Source organism: Oncorhynchus keta, chromosome 17, assembly GCF_023373465.1.
Source record: "Oncorhynchus keta strain PuntledgeMale-10-30-2019 chromosome 17, Oket_V2, whole genome shotgun sequence".
In the NCBI taxonomy this organism is placed as follows: Eukaryota; Metazoa; Chordata; class Actinopteri; order Salmoniformes; family Salmonidae; genus Oncorhynchus; species Oncorhynchus keta.
The window spans coordinates 39874928-39893964 of record NC_068437.1 but is presented as its reverse complement, the minus strand read 5'-3'; the positions used below and the strand labels follow the sequence as shown (position 1 = coordinate 39893964).

The window sequence follows — 19037 nt, the reverse complement described above, 5'->3', positions numbered from 1 at the left end:
ACCATAACTAAAATAACTAGCCTAGAACATATAACCAAAGACTGACCAAAAGGCTTTTACCTCAAAGCCATAAGACTGCTGAACAGTTAAACGGCTACCCAGACTTTCTGCTTTTCACCCCCTACCTACATGTACATAATTCTTCAATCAATCCCCTAACCAAACCTACATGTACATATTACCTCAATCAACCACCCCGACTACATCGGTAGCGGTACTCCTTGTATATAGACTGTATATAGCCTCGTTATTGTTATTTTATTGATGCTATTTTCTTTATAACTATTTGTTAATTGTCTTACTTTTTAACTGCATTGTAGGGAAAGGGCTCGTAAGTAAGCATTTCACGGTAAAGTCTACACTTGTTGTATTTGGAGCATGTGATAAATAACATTTGATATCTAGACCAAATGCCTTGATCAAGCTCTAAGCAAGTCAGTGCAGTATGGTCCATTGTAAACTACAGGCTCCATGAACTCCCTTGTTTCTCTGTCTGTCTCACCTGATGACCTCCCGAGAGGAGATGATCTCTTCTTCCCTGAGTCATTGGTGGTAGAGCTGGACGGCGTGCTGGGACACGACTTGTCATCCTTATTCTTCTTCTTGTCTTTCTTGTACCCTGAGAACACTGCTTTCCACAGGGACTTGTGTTTGGGAGGCGACGGCGTCTCGTCTGCACCGTGCTTGTAGGAGAGACGGCTCTCGTTCTTGGGTTTCTTCTCCTTCTTGTTCTTGCGTGGTGAGAAAAGGGAGCTGCGCTTCTTGCTCTTGCCTCCCGAGGCAGAGCCGTCAGAGGAGACAGTCGAGCCGTCCAGACTCTTGTTAACCTGAATGCTGAAGAAAAGCTCTGGCAAAGTCTCTGCCTTCTTTGACTCCAGAGCAATCACCGCAGATGTCTTTGACGAGCCGGACAACTTCTTAGTACTTTTTCCGGATGTCTCTGATGAGGCCACATTCCACACCACTTTTGCAGTGGCGGCAGAGCCCTTTGCCATGTCCGTCTCTTTCATCTTGCTGAGCTGCTTGGCCATAGCATCTTTTAGAGCTTGGCTCTTGATTGACTTCTCTCTGGCTCTCATCCGCTCTTCAGCTATTTCCTTGGCCTCAGGGGAGAACTGCTGGGCCTTATGGTTTTTTGAGGCCTGCTGGTTCCCGGGGAAATTGGCTGTTCCATTCTCCATAGCCAGGGCCAAGTGAAGAGGAGGTTTCTCCCTCTCCCTGTTGGGCCTGCTTGTGGGTGGGGTGTAGAACCTGTCCATGGTTGTGTCTGGCGTCCGCTCGTCATACGTGTCCTCCACGTCGTCTGCAAACGGGATCTCTGCTACGCATTCCACAAATGACTTCCTCACCTCCTCCCGACGTGGTTTGCTGCTCTTCTCCCGTCTCATGGTCACCACAGGAGCATTGACCGGAGCTGTGATTGGTGAAGTGACCAGTGTAGCCCTGGGGGCAGGCTTGGGCACAGACACAGGGCTGAGTTGGGTCCTCGGTACAGGCACAGGGCTCTTGATCTTGGTGGGTGCTGCATTGGCTGGCTCAGGTGTAGTGGGGTCATCGATCCCATTGTTCCAGGAGACATGGTGCTTCTGCTGCTGCCTTAGGGTGGCTGGCTCCTCGTTGGGTGGGGGTGGCGGGGGGCTGGAGGGCGGGGTGAGCATGGTGGAGTCGGAGGTGTTGTAACTGTCGCTGGCTGCCTGGCTGGTCTGGCTGGTGGTCGTGCTGCCATTGAGGCCCAGGCCAGAGCTGCTACTTAGGTCCCTTTGATCCGTGGCTTTGCTCTTGGGCTCCACAGGGGAGATGACCTGGCCCTCCACTGTAATGTTCAGCCTGCGGATTACCGAGCGGCCGGTGAAGGGGGAAAGCTGCTCCGACATGTCCTCTGGGGTGTAGGACATGGGCGAAGAGGAGTCCGGGGTGGGAACCCTACCCAGAGTAACAGGACTCTTCTCTGGGGATTTGCTGCTGCTACGTTCCATTGGGGTGAGACCCAGACTCTTTCTGATCTCTGCACTCTTCAGCCAGAACTCCTCGATGATGTCCGTCTTCTTGACAGGGGTTTCCAGGTCTGATGAGTCTAGGGATTTTTGTGGCTCGGGGATAGCCCTGTCAGATGAGGCTGGTTTGACCAGCGGTGTGGAGGTGACTGCAGGGACAGGCTGAGTTCTGACGGGGGAGTCGGAGGTGAGGGATGAGGAAGGCTCTTGGCAGGGCAGTGGCTGGGCACAGATGGGAGACAGCGGGTTCTCTGTCGGGGGACAGGAGCATGACGGAGAGTTAACAGGGGATTTGGTGGTAACGGTTTCGAGCAGTGGGACAGGCTGGGAGCAGATAGGGGAATGGACTGGTGAACAAACAGGGGAGCAGATGGGGGACATAGTGGGGGCAAGGTATGGAGGGCTCTTGGCATTGGGAGTCTGAGATGTCCTCTGTGGTGTTGTGATGTCCTCCAGTGGAAAAGGTTCTGGGAAAAAGTGCATGCCAGGGGATTTGACCAGGCAGGGAGAGGGGTGAGACATCTGGAAGACAAGCAGAGGAAGAGGACCATTTAAACTCATAGAATGCCATGAGGGGGAAACATTTCGGTAACCCTTTACATTAAGTTGACCCTATTATTACGTAACTAACACAGTAATAACTGTGTTAACATAGGAGTTATAGGCTTTACTATTCAATCACATGGCAATACCAGAGTTGATAAATATGCTCAGACCTGGTAACAACAACTGTAACAAGGAACACCCTGCCATTAATTACCGGTCATTTTCAATGTGTTAATTCTTATGTTATGACCTGGCTCAAAGGCTATACCAAATCAAGTGTAACGTTAGAACAATATAGTTACATAGGATAAACTTGTAATTATCACCCAGGAGCAAGCAACTTAATGTAACGTGAAACCCAGTAGGGTATAACCTTTATAATTACTATGCAGTTACAATGTAACAACCTTTGCAGACAATAGGCTAACGGGGAAAAATTAGGAGAAAGGACAACATTAGGTAGAACTCTTTTAGTTAAGATTGTTACATTGTAAGTACAAAGTAACAATATTTAACAACCAACTCAGTAATTACAATGTTGTTACAAGGGATATACATGTATTTACAATGTATTTACCCAAGAGCAAGCAACAATGTAAAGTTACATTTTTTTATTGCTTTGTAGTTACAATAGGCTAACCAGGAGAATTAAGGAGACAGTTTGACTTTTCTTTAATGGATGACAAAACATATTCAAACCATTCAATTTCAATTCCCCATTTCAGACTCAAAGCAATAACTATTTTAGCTACTGCAGGTGGTGGTCAAGATAGCTGGCTAGCTTTTCCCCTTCACTCACTAATGTAGCTAGCTAGCTAACTAGCTAAGTACTGGCACAATGTCAACACATTTTCCAAATCGGTCAATAAACATTACAAAATTGTAATAAAACCTATTAAAACATTTAGTTAAGTTTAAGTTAAGTTTTTTAGAGACTTACATGCACGTTTGCACATTACAAAGAAATAGCATGTGCCTTCCATTTTGGCTACAGAGGAGAGTGTGAGCTAAGACTTGTAATAACTAACCCAAGATAGACCAGAGCCTGTTGTTTCCAATGAGAGCAAATGAATCATAGTGGGCAGAACAAGCAATGAGATGGGCAGAACCAAGCACAAGCTAGTGAGATCCTATTGGCATGTTCTAGCATTTATTTGCATATTTCCGTTAGGGAACGTTAACTCTGTGAAGTGCACGTGTGCAATAACTCAATTAGCCCTTGCACTCCTTCTAAACAACACATTTCTTAAACTCTGGCAAAGGGTAAAGTCTGCAAAACATAGCAATCAGTTTGTTACAGATTATAGTTTTGAAAACAGAAAACTGTATGGAGATCAAATGTTTTTTTTAACCTTTATTGAACTAGGCAAGTCAGTTAAGAACAAATTCTTGTTTTCAATGACAGCGTAGGAACAGTGGGTTAACTGCCTTGTTCAGGGGCAGAACGCCAGATTTTTACCTTGTCAGCTCGGGATTCGATCTTGCAACCTTTCGGTTACTAGTCCAACTCTCTAACCACCAGGCTACCTGCCGCCCCTGACGTTTCATCGATGACAAGATTTGTAGAATGTTGGCCAAAATCCATCTTGCGCCATCTGCTCCTACTGCCGGCCATTGGGCTTCCTCTCATCACCATACTTGCTATTGAGTGGAAACGTCAACAGGATGCTTCACATTTATACATCCAGTGAAATATCTGGCTCATTGTTCTATCTGTGGTGTGAGAGGTAAATGTGATGTCACTTCCTGGTGAACTCGTCATTATATACAAATCTGGTATAAGTGCAAGATGCTCATGTCTCTGCCCTAACAATGGGAGTCGTTAAGCAACAAGCTTAGGTCAAAGACAGTACAGTATGAAGATAGGCAGAAACTGATGCTCCAATAAAAATCCCTGATCACACTTGTAGGTGATATCATGGCGACATTGGCTAGCTAAGCTCAGAAACACGTCCTCGGGTCTAACAGTCCTGTGATATAAAGTTGTTTTTGACGAAAATGAAAACAGGCCAGTTTGTCACTTTCACAAGGTTGGAGAAATAACATGTTCTTGACACAAACTAGTGTGCCTGGAACCTAGTACCATACCACATTCAAAAGGCACTTAAATATTTTGTCTTTCCCATTCACACTCTGAATGGCACACATACACAATCCATGTCTCAAGGCTTAAAAATCCTTCTTTAACCGGTCTTCTCCCTTTCATCTATACCAGTGATTCCCAAACTTTTTATAGTCCCGTACACCTTCAAACACTCAACCTCTAGCTGCGTACCCCTCTAGCACCAGGGTCAGCGCACTCTCAAATGCTGTTTTTTTTGTCATCATTGTAAGCCTACCACACACAATACAATACATTTAATAAACATAAGAATTAGTGTGAGTTTGTCACTTCCCACAAGCCGGGTTGTGACACAAAGAGCTCTTATAGGACCAGGGCACAAGTAATATAATAATAATCAATCATTTTGCTCTTTATTTAGCCATCTTACATATACAACTTTATTTATTCATCTAAAATTGTGAAAAACTCATCACATGTTAATGAGAAGGGTGTTCTTGAAAGGATGCACATAACTCTGCAATGTTGGGTTGTACTGGAGAGTCTCTCAGTCTTAATTCATTTTCCACACACAGTTTGTGCCTGTATTTATTTTTCATTTTAGTGATGGCCGAGAATCCACTCTCACATAGGTACGTGGTTGCAAAGGGCATCAGTAACAGCGCGATTTGCCAAGTCAGGACACTCTGAGCGCAGCCCAATCCAGAAATCTGCAGTGACTTCTGATTAAATTCAAATGTTCATGAAACCGCTTGCTGCAATTTTAATGAGGCTCTCTTGTTCAAATATTGGTAAGTGGACTGAAGGGAGAGTATGAAAGGGATAACGAATCCAATTGTTTGTCATCCATGTTGGGAAAGTACTTGCGTAATTGCGCACCCAACTCTCCCAGGTACTTTGCTATATCACATTGTCAGTAAGTTTGAGTTCATTTGCACACAAAAATCATACAAATGATAGAAAGACCTGTGTGTTGTCCTTGTTAATTCAGACAGAGAATTGCTCCAACTTCTTAATCATAGCCTCAATTTTGTCCCGCACATTGAATATAGTTGCAGAGAGTCCCTGTAATCCTAGATTCAGATCATTCAGGTGAGAAAAAACATCACCCAAATAGGCGTGTGAGAAACTCGTCATCATGTGGTCAGTCAAGTGAAAATTATGGTCTGTAAAGAAAACTTTAAGTGTCACGCCTTGGTCATAGTGTTTTGTGTTTTCGTTATATATTTGGTCAGGCCAGGGTGTGACATGGGTTTATATGTTGTGTTTCGTATTGGGGTTTTGTAGGCATTGGGATTGCAGCTGAGTAGGGGTGTAGCATAGGCTTGGCTGCCTGAGGCGGTTCTCAGAGTCAGGTGATTCTAGTTGTCTCTGATTGGGAACCATATTAAGGTAGCCGGGGTTTCACTGTGTTTTTCGTGGGTGATTGTTCCTGTCTCCGTGTTAGTGTTCACCAGACAGGCTGTATAGGTTTTCACGTTCCGTTTGTTGTTTTGTATATTTATAAGTTATTTCATGTATCGCTCTTCTACATTAAAGAACATGAGTAACAACCATGCTGCATTTTGGTCCGACTCTCTTGACAAACGAACGCCGTTACATTAAGCTTGTCTCTCAATTAAAAAAAAGTGTAAATACTTTGCCCATTGATAACCAGCGCACATCTGTATGTTGTAAAAGCGTTACATGGTCGGTGCCCATATCATTGCATAGTGCAGAAAATACACGAGAATTCAGGGGCCTTGCTTTAACAAAGTTACCCATTTTCACTATAGTGTCCAAAACGTCTTTCAAGCTTTCAGGCATTCCCTTGGCAGCAAAAGCCTCTTGGTGGATGCTGCAGTGCACCCAAGTAGCGTCAGGAGCAACTGCTTGCACGCATGTTACCACTCCACTATGTCTCCCGGTCAAGGCTTTTGCGCCATGAGTACAGATACCAACACATCTTGACCACCAAAGGTCATTTGATGTAACAAAGCTGACCAATACTTTAAAAATATCCTCTCATGTTGTCCTGGTTTCCAGTGGTTTGCAGAAGAGGATGTCGTTCTTAATTGACCCCCGATAAACGTAACAGACATACAGCTGAAGTTGGAATTTTAAATGTATTTGGCTAAGGTATATAAACTCAGTTTTTCACAATTCCTGACATTTAATCCTAGTAAAGATTCCCTGTCTTAGGTCAGTCAGGATCATCACTTTATCTTAATTAAATTAAATGTCAAAACAATAGTAGAGAGAATGATTTATTTCAGCTTTTATTTCTTTCATCACATTCCAAGTGGTTCAGAAGTTTACACTCAATTAGTATTTGGTAGCATTGCCTTTAAATTGTTTAACTAATGTCAAACATTTTTGGTAGCCTTCCACAAGCTTCCCACAATAAGTTGGGTGAATTTTGACCCATTCCTCCTGACAGAGCTGCTGTAACTGAGTCAGGTTTGTAGGCCTCCTTGGGGGTCATTGTCCATTTAGAAGACCCATTTGCAACCAAGCTTTAACTTCCTGACTGATGTCTTAAGATGTTGCTTCAATATATCCACATCATTTTCCATCCTCATGTTGCCATCTATTTTGTGAAATGCACCAGTCACTCCTGCAGCAAAGCACCCCCACAACATGATGCTGCCACCCCCGTGCTTCATGGTTCGGATGGTGTTCTTCGGCTTGCAAGCTTCCTCCTTTTTCCTCCAAACATAACGATGGTCATTATGGTCAAACAGTTCTATTTTTGTTTCCTCGGACCAGGGGACATTTCTCCAAAAAGTACGATCTTTGCCCCCATGTGCAGTTGCAAACTGTAGTCTGGCTTTTTTTATGGCGGTTTTGGAGCAGTGGCTTCTTCCTTGCTGAGCGGCCATTCAGGTTATGTCGAAATATGACTCGTTTTACTGTGGATATAGATACTTTTGTACCCGTTACCTCCAGCATCTTCACAAGGTCCTTTGCTGTGTTTCTGGGATTGATTTGCACTTTTCGCACCAAAATACATTAATCTCTAGGAAACAGAACATGTCTCCTTCCTGAGCGGTATGACAGCTGCGTGGTCCCATGGTGTTTATACTTGGGTATTATTGTTTGTACAGAAGAACTTGGTACCTTCAGGCATTTGGAAATTGCTCCCAAGGATGAACCAGACTTGTGAACCAGAATTTGTTTTCTGAAGTCTTGGCTGATTTATTCTGATTTTCCCATGATGTCAAGCCAAGAGGCACAGAGTTTGAAGGTAGTCCTTGAAATACATCCACAGGTACACCTCCAATTGATTCAAATTTGGTCAATTAGCCTATCAGAAGCTTCATAATTTTCTGGAATTTTCCAATCTGTTTACAGGCACAGTCAACTTAGTGTATGTCATGGAATTGTGATACAGTGAATTATAAGTGAAATAATCTGTCTGTAAACAATTGTTGGAAAAATCACTTGTGTCATACACAAAGTAGATGTCCTAACCAACTTGCCAAAACTAGATTTTGTTATTAACAAGACATTTTTGGAGTGGTTGAAAAACGAGTTTCAACCACTCCAACCTAAGTGTATGTAAACTTCCGACTTCAACTGTATACCATGAGATGTGCCAGGCCCGCCACATCTGCTGACTCATGCAGCTGTAACACATAGAATTCACTGGCTTGTATGCAAAGCCATGTCACTGATGCGTTGTGAAAGTGTTGTTTGATGGAGGCATTGTATGTATAGTTTATTTTGGCCTTTTCCCCCAGCATTTTCCCGGCCAAGTCCTCCACAATTGTATGGGGCTTGCCTGTCCTAGCCACTCGGTAGCTCACCATATAATACGCTTCTAGAGTAACGCTCATCCCTTCGACGATATACGTGGATCCGACCATCACCTCTGGTGTGAGAAAAACTGCAACTCGTCAGTGAAGAGCACTTTTTGCCAGTCGTGTCTTGTCCAGTGACTGTGGGATGTGCCCATGGGCAACGTTGTTGCCGGTGATGTCTGGTAAGGACCCTTCCTTCCAACAGGCCTACAAGCGCTCAGTCGAGCCTCTCTCAGCCTATTACTTACAGTCTGAGCACTGATGGAGTGATTGTGCGTTCCTGGTGTAACTCGGGCAGTTGTTGTTGCCATCCTGTACCTGTTCCGCAGGTGTGATGTTCGATGTACCGATTCTGTGCCAGTGTTGTTACACGTGGTCTGCCACTGCGAGGACGATCAGCTGGTCATCCTGTCTCCCTGTAGCGCTGTCTTAGACGTCTCAAAGCTAGGACATTGCAAATTATTGCCCTGCAGTCCTCATGCCTCCTTGCAGCATGCCTAAGGTACGTTCATGCAGATGAGCAGTGACCCTGGGCATCTTTCTTTTGGTGTTTTTCCATAGTCGGTCGAAAGGCCTCTTTAGTGTCCTAGGTTTTCATAACTGTGACCTTAATTGCCTAACGTCTGTAAGCTGTTAGTGTCTTAACGACCGTTCCTCAGGTGTATGTTCATTAATTGTTTATGGTTCATTGAACAAGCATGGGAAACCGTGTTTAAACCCTTAACAATCAAGATCTGTGAAGTTATTTGGATTTTTACGAATTATCTTTGAAAGACAGGGTCCTGAAAAAGGGACATTTCTTTTTTTGCTGAGTTTAAGTGAACCCAAAATCAATGTAGTCATCATCATATTTTCACCTCTTCGATGGTCCAACGTCCCCATCTGTTGTTCGTTCGGTGCTTTCCCAGATAAGGGGACAGTATCTCTTCGACTGCATCAGATTCAAAACTGTCAGTGTCCATACTAGCTGGGCTAACAACAAAGGTAGGATTACTGATGCTCGCATTGGATGTGCTCGTGGAAGTAGAACAACTTGTGCCTTCAACAAGTGCAGGTGTAGTACTGCTGGTAGTAGCAGTACAACCAGTAGAGCTGGTATGTGTCTCTATCGACCCGGGCCTTACTTTTTTTTAACCATTTATCAATTTTAGAGCAAACGGAATGAGCAGCAGCTACATACGGAGCGTTAGTGAGTAACGGTTAATGTGAGTGGATGTTAATTATTTGACTAGTCTACCTGTAGTTGTTATTTTGCTGAACACTTGATGGTTTAATTTTATTTTTGGCAGTGAAACGAGGCTACTCAGGCGAGAAAAAAACCTCACCCAAATGTATAGCCCTGTTGGAAAATATAGATGACTGTTTGAAAACGTGAAGATTTTTTTTTAAAGTATTTAAAAAAAAACAATTCTACCAATCACATTTTTATTTGGCGTACACCGACGGCATTGCGCATACCCCAGTTTGGGAATACCTGATCTACTTTAATTTAAATGGATTTAACAAGTGACATAATTAAGGGATAATAGCTTTCACCTGGTCAGTCTGTCATGGAAAGAGCAGGTGTTCTTAATGTGTCGTACACTCAGTGTATATCCCTTGTAACAATATTGTAATTACATGGTTGGTTATTAAAGATTGTACATACAATGTAACTAAAAGTTGTCCTGTCTCCTAATTTCTCCTGTTTAGACTAGTGTCCGCAAAGGTTGTTACATCGCAACTACAAAGGTTGTTACATTGTAACTACATAGTAATTATAAAGGTTATACCCTACTGGGTTTCACGTTACATTAAGTTGCTTGCGCCTGGGTAGGTACATGACAATTAAGTAGATACTATGTAACTATATTGTAACTATATTGTTCTAATGTTATACTTGATTTGGTATAACCTTTGAGCCAGGTCATAACATAAAAATAAACACAGAAAATTACTGGTAGTTAATGACAGGGTGTTCCTTGTTATAATTGTTGTTAACAGGTCTAAGCCTATTTATAAACTCTGGTATTACATGTGGATTCAATGGTAGTGGCACCTTGTAGTAACATGTAACAAGGTCAGATTTTGGTTTGAGTTGTTAACATTGTAATTCACAGGTGACTTTCAAACATGTAATAACAAAACAGTTACATAGCGGAACAAGAAAATGTGTAATAACATAAAGTTACACATGTGGAATAACCTTCAGCAAGTGAATGTGTAATAACATAAAGTTACACATGTGGAATAACCTTCAGCAAGTGAATGTGTAATAACAAAGTTACACATGTGGAATAATCTTCAGCAAGTGAATGTGTAATAACATAAAGTTACACATGTGGAATAACCTTCAGCAAGTGAATGTGTAATAACAAAGTTACACATGTGGAATAACCTTCAGCAAGTGAATGTGTAATAACATAAAGTTACACATGTGGAATAACCTTCAGCAAGTGAATGTGTAATAACAAAGTTACACATGTGGAATAACCTTCAGCAAGTGAATGTGTAATAACAAAGTTACACATGTGGAATAACCTTCAGCAAGTGAATGTGTAATAACATAAAGTTACACATGTGGAATAACCTTCAGCAAGTGAATGTGTAATAACAAAGTTACACATGTGGAATAACCTTCAGCAAGTGAATGTGTAATAACATAAAGTTACACATGTGGAATAACCTTCAGCAAGTGAATGTGTAATAACAAAGTTACACATGTGGAATAACCTTCAGCAAATGAATGTGTAATAACAAAGTTACACATGTGGAATAACCTTCAGCAAGTGAATGTGTAATTGCACATTCCATGTTCCAATTGTGTAATAATTGATTTAGCAACAACACGATAACCATGTAATTATATAGTAAAGCCTATGTAACTCCTACATTGTGAGTAATAAGGGCAACTTAATGTAAAGTGTTACCAACATTTCTTACCTGTGAATCAGGCTGTGGAGTCGGTGGTTTGACTGGCAAGAGCACAACTTCCCCAACTAACTTCACTGGACTGACACTAGATTGTTCAATGCTGAAGGCGAGCCCCTGACTTTCAGACTTCTTGTCCTCTTCAGGAAACGCTTCACTGATCTCTGACTGGTGTAGAAGAGCCTCAGCCTCTGCGTCGGAGGGAATGTCTTCTGTAATAATATAGACAATAAGTATATCTTAGAACTCGATAATGTACACTACTGTTCAAATGTTTGAGGTCACGTCCAAATGTCCTTGTTTTTGAAGAAAAAGCTATTTTTTGTGTCCATTAAAATAACATCAAATTGATCAGAAACACAGTGGCAGCTTCATTAAATAGTACCCGCAAAACACCAGTCTCAACGTCAGTGAGGAGCCGACTCCGGCATGCTGGCCTTCGAGGCAGAGTTGCAAAGAAAAAGCCATATCTCAGACTGGCCAATAAAAATAAAAGATTAAGATGGGCAAAAGAACACAGACACTGGACAGAGGAACTCTGCCTAGAAGGCCAGCATCCCGGAGTCGCCTCTTCACTGGACGTTGAGACTGGTGTTTTGCTGGTACTATTTAATGAAGCTGCCAGTTGAAGACTGGCTGTTTGTTAAACTAGACACTAATATACTTGTCCTCTTGCTCAGTTGTGCACCGGGGCCTCCAACTCCTCTTTCTATTCTGGTTAGAGCCAGTTTGCGCTGTTCTGTGAAGGGAGTAGTACACAGCATTGTATGAGATCTTCAGCTTCTTGGCAATTTCTCGCATGGAATAGCCTTCATTTCTCAGAACCAGAATAGACTGACGAGTTTCAGGAGAAAGGTCTTTGTTTCTGCCCATTTTTAGCCTGTAATCAAACCAACAAATGCTGATGCTCCAGATTCTCAACTAATCTAAAGGAGGCCAGTTTTATTGCTAATTTAATTAGCACAACAGTTTTCAGCTGTGCTAACATAATTGCAAAAGGGTTTTCTAATGATCAATTAGCCTTTTAAAATTATAAACTTGGATAAGCTAACACAACGTGCCATTGGAACACAGGAGTGATGGTTACTGATAATGCGCCTCTGTACTCCTATGTAGATATTCCATTAAGAAAATCTGCTGTTTCCAGCTAGAATAGTCATTTACAACATTAACAATGTCTACACTGTATTTCTGATCAATTTGATGTTAAATGGACAAAATGTTTGCTTTTCTTTAAAAAACAAGGACAGTTCTAAGTGACCCCAAACTTTTGAATGGTAGTGTAATTCACCATATTTGGTTGTGAGTGGAAGTGCCAACCAGATGCTTCAAATTTATACATCCGGTAAAATATCTGGCTAATTGTTTTATCTGTAGTGAGAGGTAAGTGTGATGTAACTTCCTGGTGAACTCACTTATACCAGAGATATGTATATAATGATGAGATGCTCATGTCTCTGCCCTAACAATGTACTAACAAGTGCATCTTTGAACCCGATAATGTACCTCACCAGTCTAATCCTTGCTGTCATCATAGCTCATAAATTACATTTGTTCATACACATTCTGTGAAACCTCACTCTAGTATTCAGTTAATAATTAGAAAACTAAACAGTAGATTTGTTGAAAAAGTTGGTTGCATACCCTGATCCATCTCGGTGCCCGGCTCAAAATCATGGCTGCCAACTTCTACTTCCGGGTCCTCATCCTCACAGGTCTCTGAGAGCACAGGAGAGCGAGGAAACAGCGAAACAGGTTACCAACTAAGCTTTTAGTCTGGTTCAACTAGGGCTGTGGCGGTCATTACATTTTGTAATTGACCGTTAATTAACATAAACACATTTAGCATAGCCTACACTGATGCAGAACTTTGGAATATCTACATTTCAATAAATGTCTAATAAATCCATGTAATGTAGCCTACACTATCACAATGAATCCATTATTTTTTTGAGAAGTCTAAAGAAACATGATATGAAGAAAATGTAGTCTATTTCAGAAGAACAGAATAGCATACTCTGCATTGTACTTACAGTGGGGCAAAAAAAGTATTTAGTCAGCCACCAATTGTGCAAGTTCTGCCACTTAAAAATATGAGAGAGGCCTGTAATTTTCATCATAGGTACACTTCAACTTGGACAGACAAAATGAGAAAAGAAATCCAGAAAATCACATTGTAGGATTTTTAATGAATTTATTTGCAAATTATGGTGGAAAATAAGTATTTGGTCAATAACAAAATATCTCAATACTTTGTTACATACCCTTTGTTGGCAATGACAGAGGTCAAATGTTTTCTGTAAGTCTTCACAAGGTTCACACACTGTTGCTGGTATTTTGGCCCATTCCTTCATGCAGATCTCCTCTAGAGCAGTGATGTTTTGGGACTATTGCTGGGCAACACGTACTTTCAACTCCCTCCAAAGATTTTCTATGGGGTTGAGATCTGGAGACTGGCTAGGCCACTCCAGGACCTTGAAATGCTTCTTACAAAGCCACTCTTTCGTTGCCCGGGCGGTGTGTTTGGGATCATTGTCATGCTGAAAGACCCAGCCACGTTTCATCTTCAATGCCCTTGCTGATGGAGGTTTTCACTCAAAATCTCAAATTCTGATTGCCCAGTTTCAATTTTCATCCGCGGAGTGGACTCCAGCCTAAGCGTGACAGAGGAGTTTTTGGCTTTACGTCCTATGCATGGCAAATGATTTGTATGAAGAGGTGTTGCCTTCGAAAACTCGTGGGTTTGACAACCGACGGAGCACCTGCGATGTGTGGACACAGGAGCGGACTGGTGGCGACACGAGCTTATCATTGTATCATACACCAGGAAGCGTTGGAAAATGGAGCATCATTTTAACTTTATCAGAGCCAAAGGTTTGAATCACCGCCACAAGGCATTTCTGGAGCCATGGTGATTTGCCTTATCACACAGAGGTTTCATGGCTTTTCTGTGTGACATTACGATCATCTGAATGCAATGAACTTGCCCCATTCTGATATGTACAGTTTTAAAACCAAACTGACTCTGTGGGAGACGATGCTTTCCTTTAAAATACGGATCAATCGTCCTGGTCCCTTTGCAGAAAAACAGCCCCAAAGTTGAGTATTTAGCAAAAAGTTATATTTTGGTTTATTCTGACCATATGACATTCTCCCAATCTTCTTCTGGATCATCCAAATGCTCTCTAGCAAACTTCAGACGGGCCTGGACATGTACTGGCTTAAGTAGGGGGACACGTCTGGCACTGCAGGATTTGAGTCCCTAGCGTAGTGTGTTACTGATGGTAGGCTTTGTTACTTTGGTCCCAGCTCTCTGTAGGTCATTCACTAGGTCCCCCCGTGTGGTTCTGGGATTTTTGCTAACCGTTCTTGTGATCATTTTGACACCACGGGTGAGATCTTGCGTGGAGCCCCAGATCGATATCAGTGGTCTTGTATGTCTTCCATTTCCTAATAATTGCTCCCACAGTTGATTTCTTCAAACCAAGCTGCTTACCTATTGGAGATTCAGTCTTCCCAGCCTGGTGCAGGTCTACAATTTTGTTTCTGGTGTCCTTTGACAGCTCCTTGGTCTTGGCCATAGTGGAGTTTGGAGTGTGACTGTTTGAGGTTGTGGACAGTTGTCTTTTGTACTGATAACAAGTTCAAACAGGTGCCATTAATACAGGTAACGAGTGGAGGACAGAGGAGCCTCAAAGAAGAAGTTAGAGGTCTGTGAGAGCCAGAAATCTTGCTTGTTTGTAGGTGACCAAATACTTATTTTCCACCATAATTTGCAAATACATTTATTAAAAATCCTACAATGTGATTTTCTGGATTATTCTTTCAAATTTTGTCTGTCATAGTTGAAGTGTACCTATGATGAAATGTACATGCCTCATCTTTTTAAGTGGGAGAACTTGCACAATTGGTGGCTGACTAAATACTTTTTTGCCCCACTGTATGTTAGTTAGGTCCTGATCTGGCTATGCCATATGGCTGTGGGCTACACTAGTTAATTTAGCAGACAAGATTTGGTTAGAATTCCACGGCATTATTTTATAATATTAAGAATACAATTGAACATACTGTAGCTGAAAAAAATAGAAAGGATGTTTTCTCCAAACGATTTGAGGACGCACATGCGGCTGTTCTGTGTTGAGCGGTTAACAAAGAAACAGGTGCTCTTATATGCTTAATTTAGAGTTATTTATGTAACTTTATTTGTGATACAAATTTTGGGCGGTATGATTGGATTTTTAATACATTCTAGGCTGCATGATGCGACTAATGATGATTTGAAAAAAGTTGCATGAAAGCCATGAGCTCAGCTTTGTTTTTTTGCACAGGCTGTACACACTTTAGTCTCTCATTCACAAATTTGACAAGCACTTGATAATCCCTCAAATTTCCCAGCTGAAAAAAAGAAAATCCCCTAACAAAGAAATCCATGTCATTAGCGGCCAGTTGCCGTTGTGCCACTTCTTCCCGCTGCGTGCCGAAGCACCTCTCAGTCACATGGCTTTCAGTCACGTGATCGAGTCTTTCTCACAGGCTATAAGTGAAGACGGACACATTGGGGACGTAACCTTGTGTGTCCTTATCCAATTCCAAGGCGCATTTTGAAGATATTGGAAGTACAGTCCACATTTACTTTGTCAGCCAACAAGATGAGTAGGCCTAACGAACAGCAAAAGCACTAGCCTATGTCAATCTACTCTCCCCCATAGTAGAAAAGTTGACCTATTCTATTCTGTGCAAGAAATAAATATTCCAAACACTCAGATGGGTTCCAAATTAATACAACCACTAGCATCAGAAAACCTGTTTGACACAATGAGCTTGACGCAACAGATGAGAACGTTTAACCTGTTGAGTGTAGGGGGCAGGATTTTGATGTTTGGATGAAAAACGTACCCAAATGAAACTGCCTATTTCTCAGGCCCAGAATCTAGAATATGCATATAATTTACAGATTAGGATAGAAAACACTCTAAAGTTTCTAAAACTGTCAAAATATTGTCGGTGAGTATAACAGAACTGATATTGCAGGCGAAAACCTGAAAGTTCTCTGTTCCATAGCCTGCCTTCACTCCATTTAAAGGGATATCAACCAGATTCCTTTCCTATGGCTTTCCCATGGTGTGAACAGTCTTTATACATAGTTTCAGGCTTTTATTTTGAAAAATGATTGAGAAAGATGACATCGCGTCATTGTATGGCTGGGTGCCAGCAGCGTCTTGCATGTGCAACAGCTTGGAGCAGACATTTTCTCTCTCTCTCCTATTGAAGAAGCTATAGTCCCGGATTAAATATTATCGATTATATATTGTAAAAACAACCTGAGTATTGATTATAAAAAAACGTTTGACATGTTTCTATGAACTTTACGGATAGTATTTAGAACTTCCGTCTGCCTGGTCGTGACCGCTCGAGCCTGTGGATTTCTGAACATAACGCGCCAACCAAATTGAGGTATTTTGGATATAAAAATAATCTTTATGGAACAAAAGGAACATTTATTGTGTAACTGGGAGTCTCGTGAGTGCAAACATCTGAAGATCTAAGGTAAGCGATTCATTTTATTTATTATTATTTTATTCAGCTTTTTCAGAAAAGCTTTTTAGAAATCTGACATGCCAGGTGGATTAACAACAAGCTAAGCTGTTTTGCTATATTGCACTTGTGATTTCATGAAATTTTAATATTTTTTGTAATTTAATTTGAATTTGGCGCTCTGCAATTCAGCGGATGTTGACGAAAATGATCCCGGTAACGGGATGGGTGCATCAAGAAGTTAACCTAAAATGTTGATAAACTATTAGGCTGTCACATTATAAGCGCAGCAATGTGCATACTGCAGTAGGCTATTAATCAAATGTTCCATTAGCAGGAAAACACCATTCTCAAAAGTGACCACAAATACGATTATGCACGTAATGCTTTTATTATAAAAGGTGAAAATTCATTTTATGGTGAAAATTATCTTCCCCAAACTTGAAACTCAATCACTGCGTATTTATGCCAGTTAGCCTCTACACCGCTTGTAAAGCAGATTAATGTGCTTGATTTTAAGAGGTTATTTGACCACTTTAGTTGTGATACAAACCTTAACAAAAAACACAAGCCTATGAGCTAGGCTACATGCAGCATGCGCTGTTTGTCTTAAGCTGGGCATCATTCACAAGTGATAGTCTAATATTGTCACCCATCAAGACTATTCTTGATTTAATCTTGTCTTTACATATAGTAAATAATGTGTGTGAAATTTGGACCATTATCATGCACCTGTCTCGAAAGAGGGGCAGCGGGGGAAAAAAGACATGTCATCTGTCCACTTAAATAGTGAATGGAGGATGCTTTTCCTGTGGTTCATTTTCATGCCAGCCAGGTAGGCTATACTCCTGTTGTAAAGATAAGCAATGTACTTAATATTTTCTTAACATTAGGAAAGTTGAGAAATAAATGTAGTAGGCCTAGCCTATAGAAAGCAGATGGGATACTCCTCTTTTTAATAGAGGCCATCACTCTGTTTTCTCACGCAATTGCATAGCTGTTAGAAATGTTGCGCAACATGAACGTTGAAGTGAAGTGTTTGATTAGATTTTCGATACATTTGATGTCATATTGATTAGAGGGACATAATAGTGCGGGGGTACCAGGCAGTTAACAAGTTTGGTAGGTTATTAATGACCATCAGCAGCATCAGAGCTTGGAGAAGCCTAATTACCATGAGTACGGTCACAAGGAATTTGACTGCCATCAAGACTCGTGACCGCCGGTGTGGCAGTAATACGGTCACCGTACCAGCCCTAGGTTCAACCAAAGAGAGCTGTCTAGGACTCCCTCAAAGCTGTCTAATTTGAACCCTCTGATTTTCTGACCTCAGGGCAGGCAAGAAACAAAAGGTTAAACAAACACTTAAGAAAAATACCTTTGGGCAAATATGAAGCATGGAGACAGGAATGAGAAAAGCATTTGACTAGGCCTAGGAGAAGTCCATTTCTGGGACAATTATAAAAATACATGTGTGGTAAGATGTTCATAGACACGTCATAACATTCACATATATTTGCACACAACAGGCTTTGCAGATAAAGAAAAAGAAGAGCATATATTACCATGACATGATTGGTGGTTAGAGACAGACATGCACTGATCCATTACTGAAAATGCAAACAGAGGACGCTTGCATCAAGACATCCACAAGGTGTTAACGGCATCCATGTTGAAGTGGAAAAGCAAAAGTATCCCTCCTGTCCAAGTGGTCCTTGTGAGATCCATATACTATACAGTATGTTACAAGTTTGTATGTTTTTTGTGTGTTTGTCAAGAACGAAACCACCCCAAAAGCTTGAAAAAGGAGTCAACCCACCTCAGAAACATGCCACTGTTAATATCAGAGGAAAACAAGGATTCCAGAGAAATGACAACTCCACCCACACAAGTCATTATCCATCTAGTGACATCATGCACGCCAGGCAGACCACCATAGGCTTGCAACAGCCCTGGTGAGTGTGGTGTATAGCCCCCACCCACCCATAACTTATCTCCTTCTACTCCGATACTTTATAGTGTGATCTGACAGGGACAGGGAGGTGAGGTTGGGTGGTGAGAAAACTGGTAAAGTGTTGGTCTCTTGCGTTGTATAGTTCCAGCATGCATGCTTGTGAGTGTGTGTCTGTGTGTGCTGCCATGCTATAAGGAAGGTAGAGTAGAATAGAGCTGTAAAGCCAAGGTATAGGGATCATCATATATAATGAT

At 41.6% G+C, this 19037-nt stretch overlaps 1 protein-coding gene across 16 annotated transcripts in view; it reads right to left on the bottom strand.

The window, feature by feature from the left end:
- LOC118372023 (protein-methionine sulfoxide oxidase mical3a-like) overlaps nt 1–19037 on the bottom strand; it is a 147755-nt gene that overhangs the window by 18502 nt on the left and 110216 nt on the right. For 7 of the 16 annotated variants that reach the window (XM_052466030.1, XM_035757725.2, XM_035757739.2 and 4 more), the window contains 3 exons: nt 12939–13013; nt 11307–11506; nt 503–2516 (listed from right to left, as the gene is read on the bottom strand). In XM_052466030.1, coding sequence (XP_052321990.1) covers nt 503–2516; nt 11307–11506; nt 12939–13013 — 2289 coding nt within the window. Of the gene's footprint in view, nt 1–502; nt 2517–11306; nt 11507–11958; nt 12034–12938; nt 13014–18394; nt 18440–19037 lie in introns of all 16 variants that reach the window. The other 9 variants (XM_052466028.1, XM_052466029.1, XM_052466032.1 and 6 more) reach the window with 3 other exon arrangements.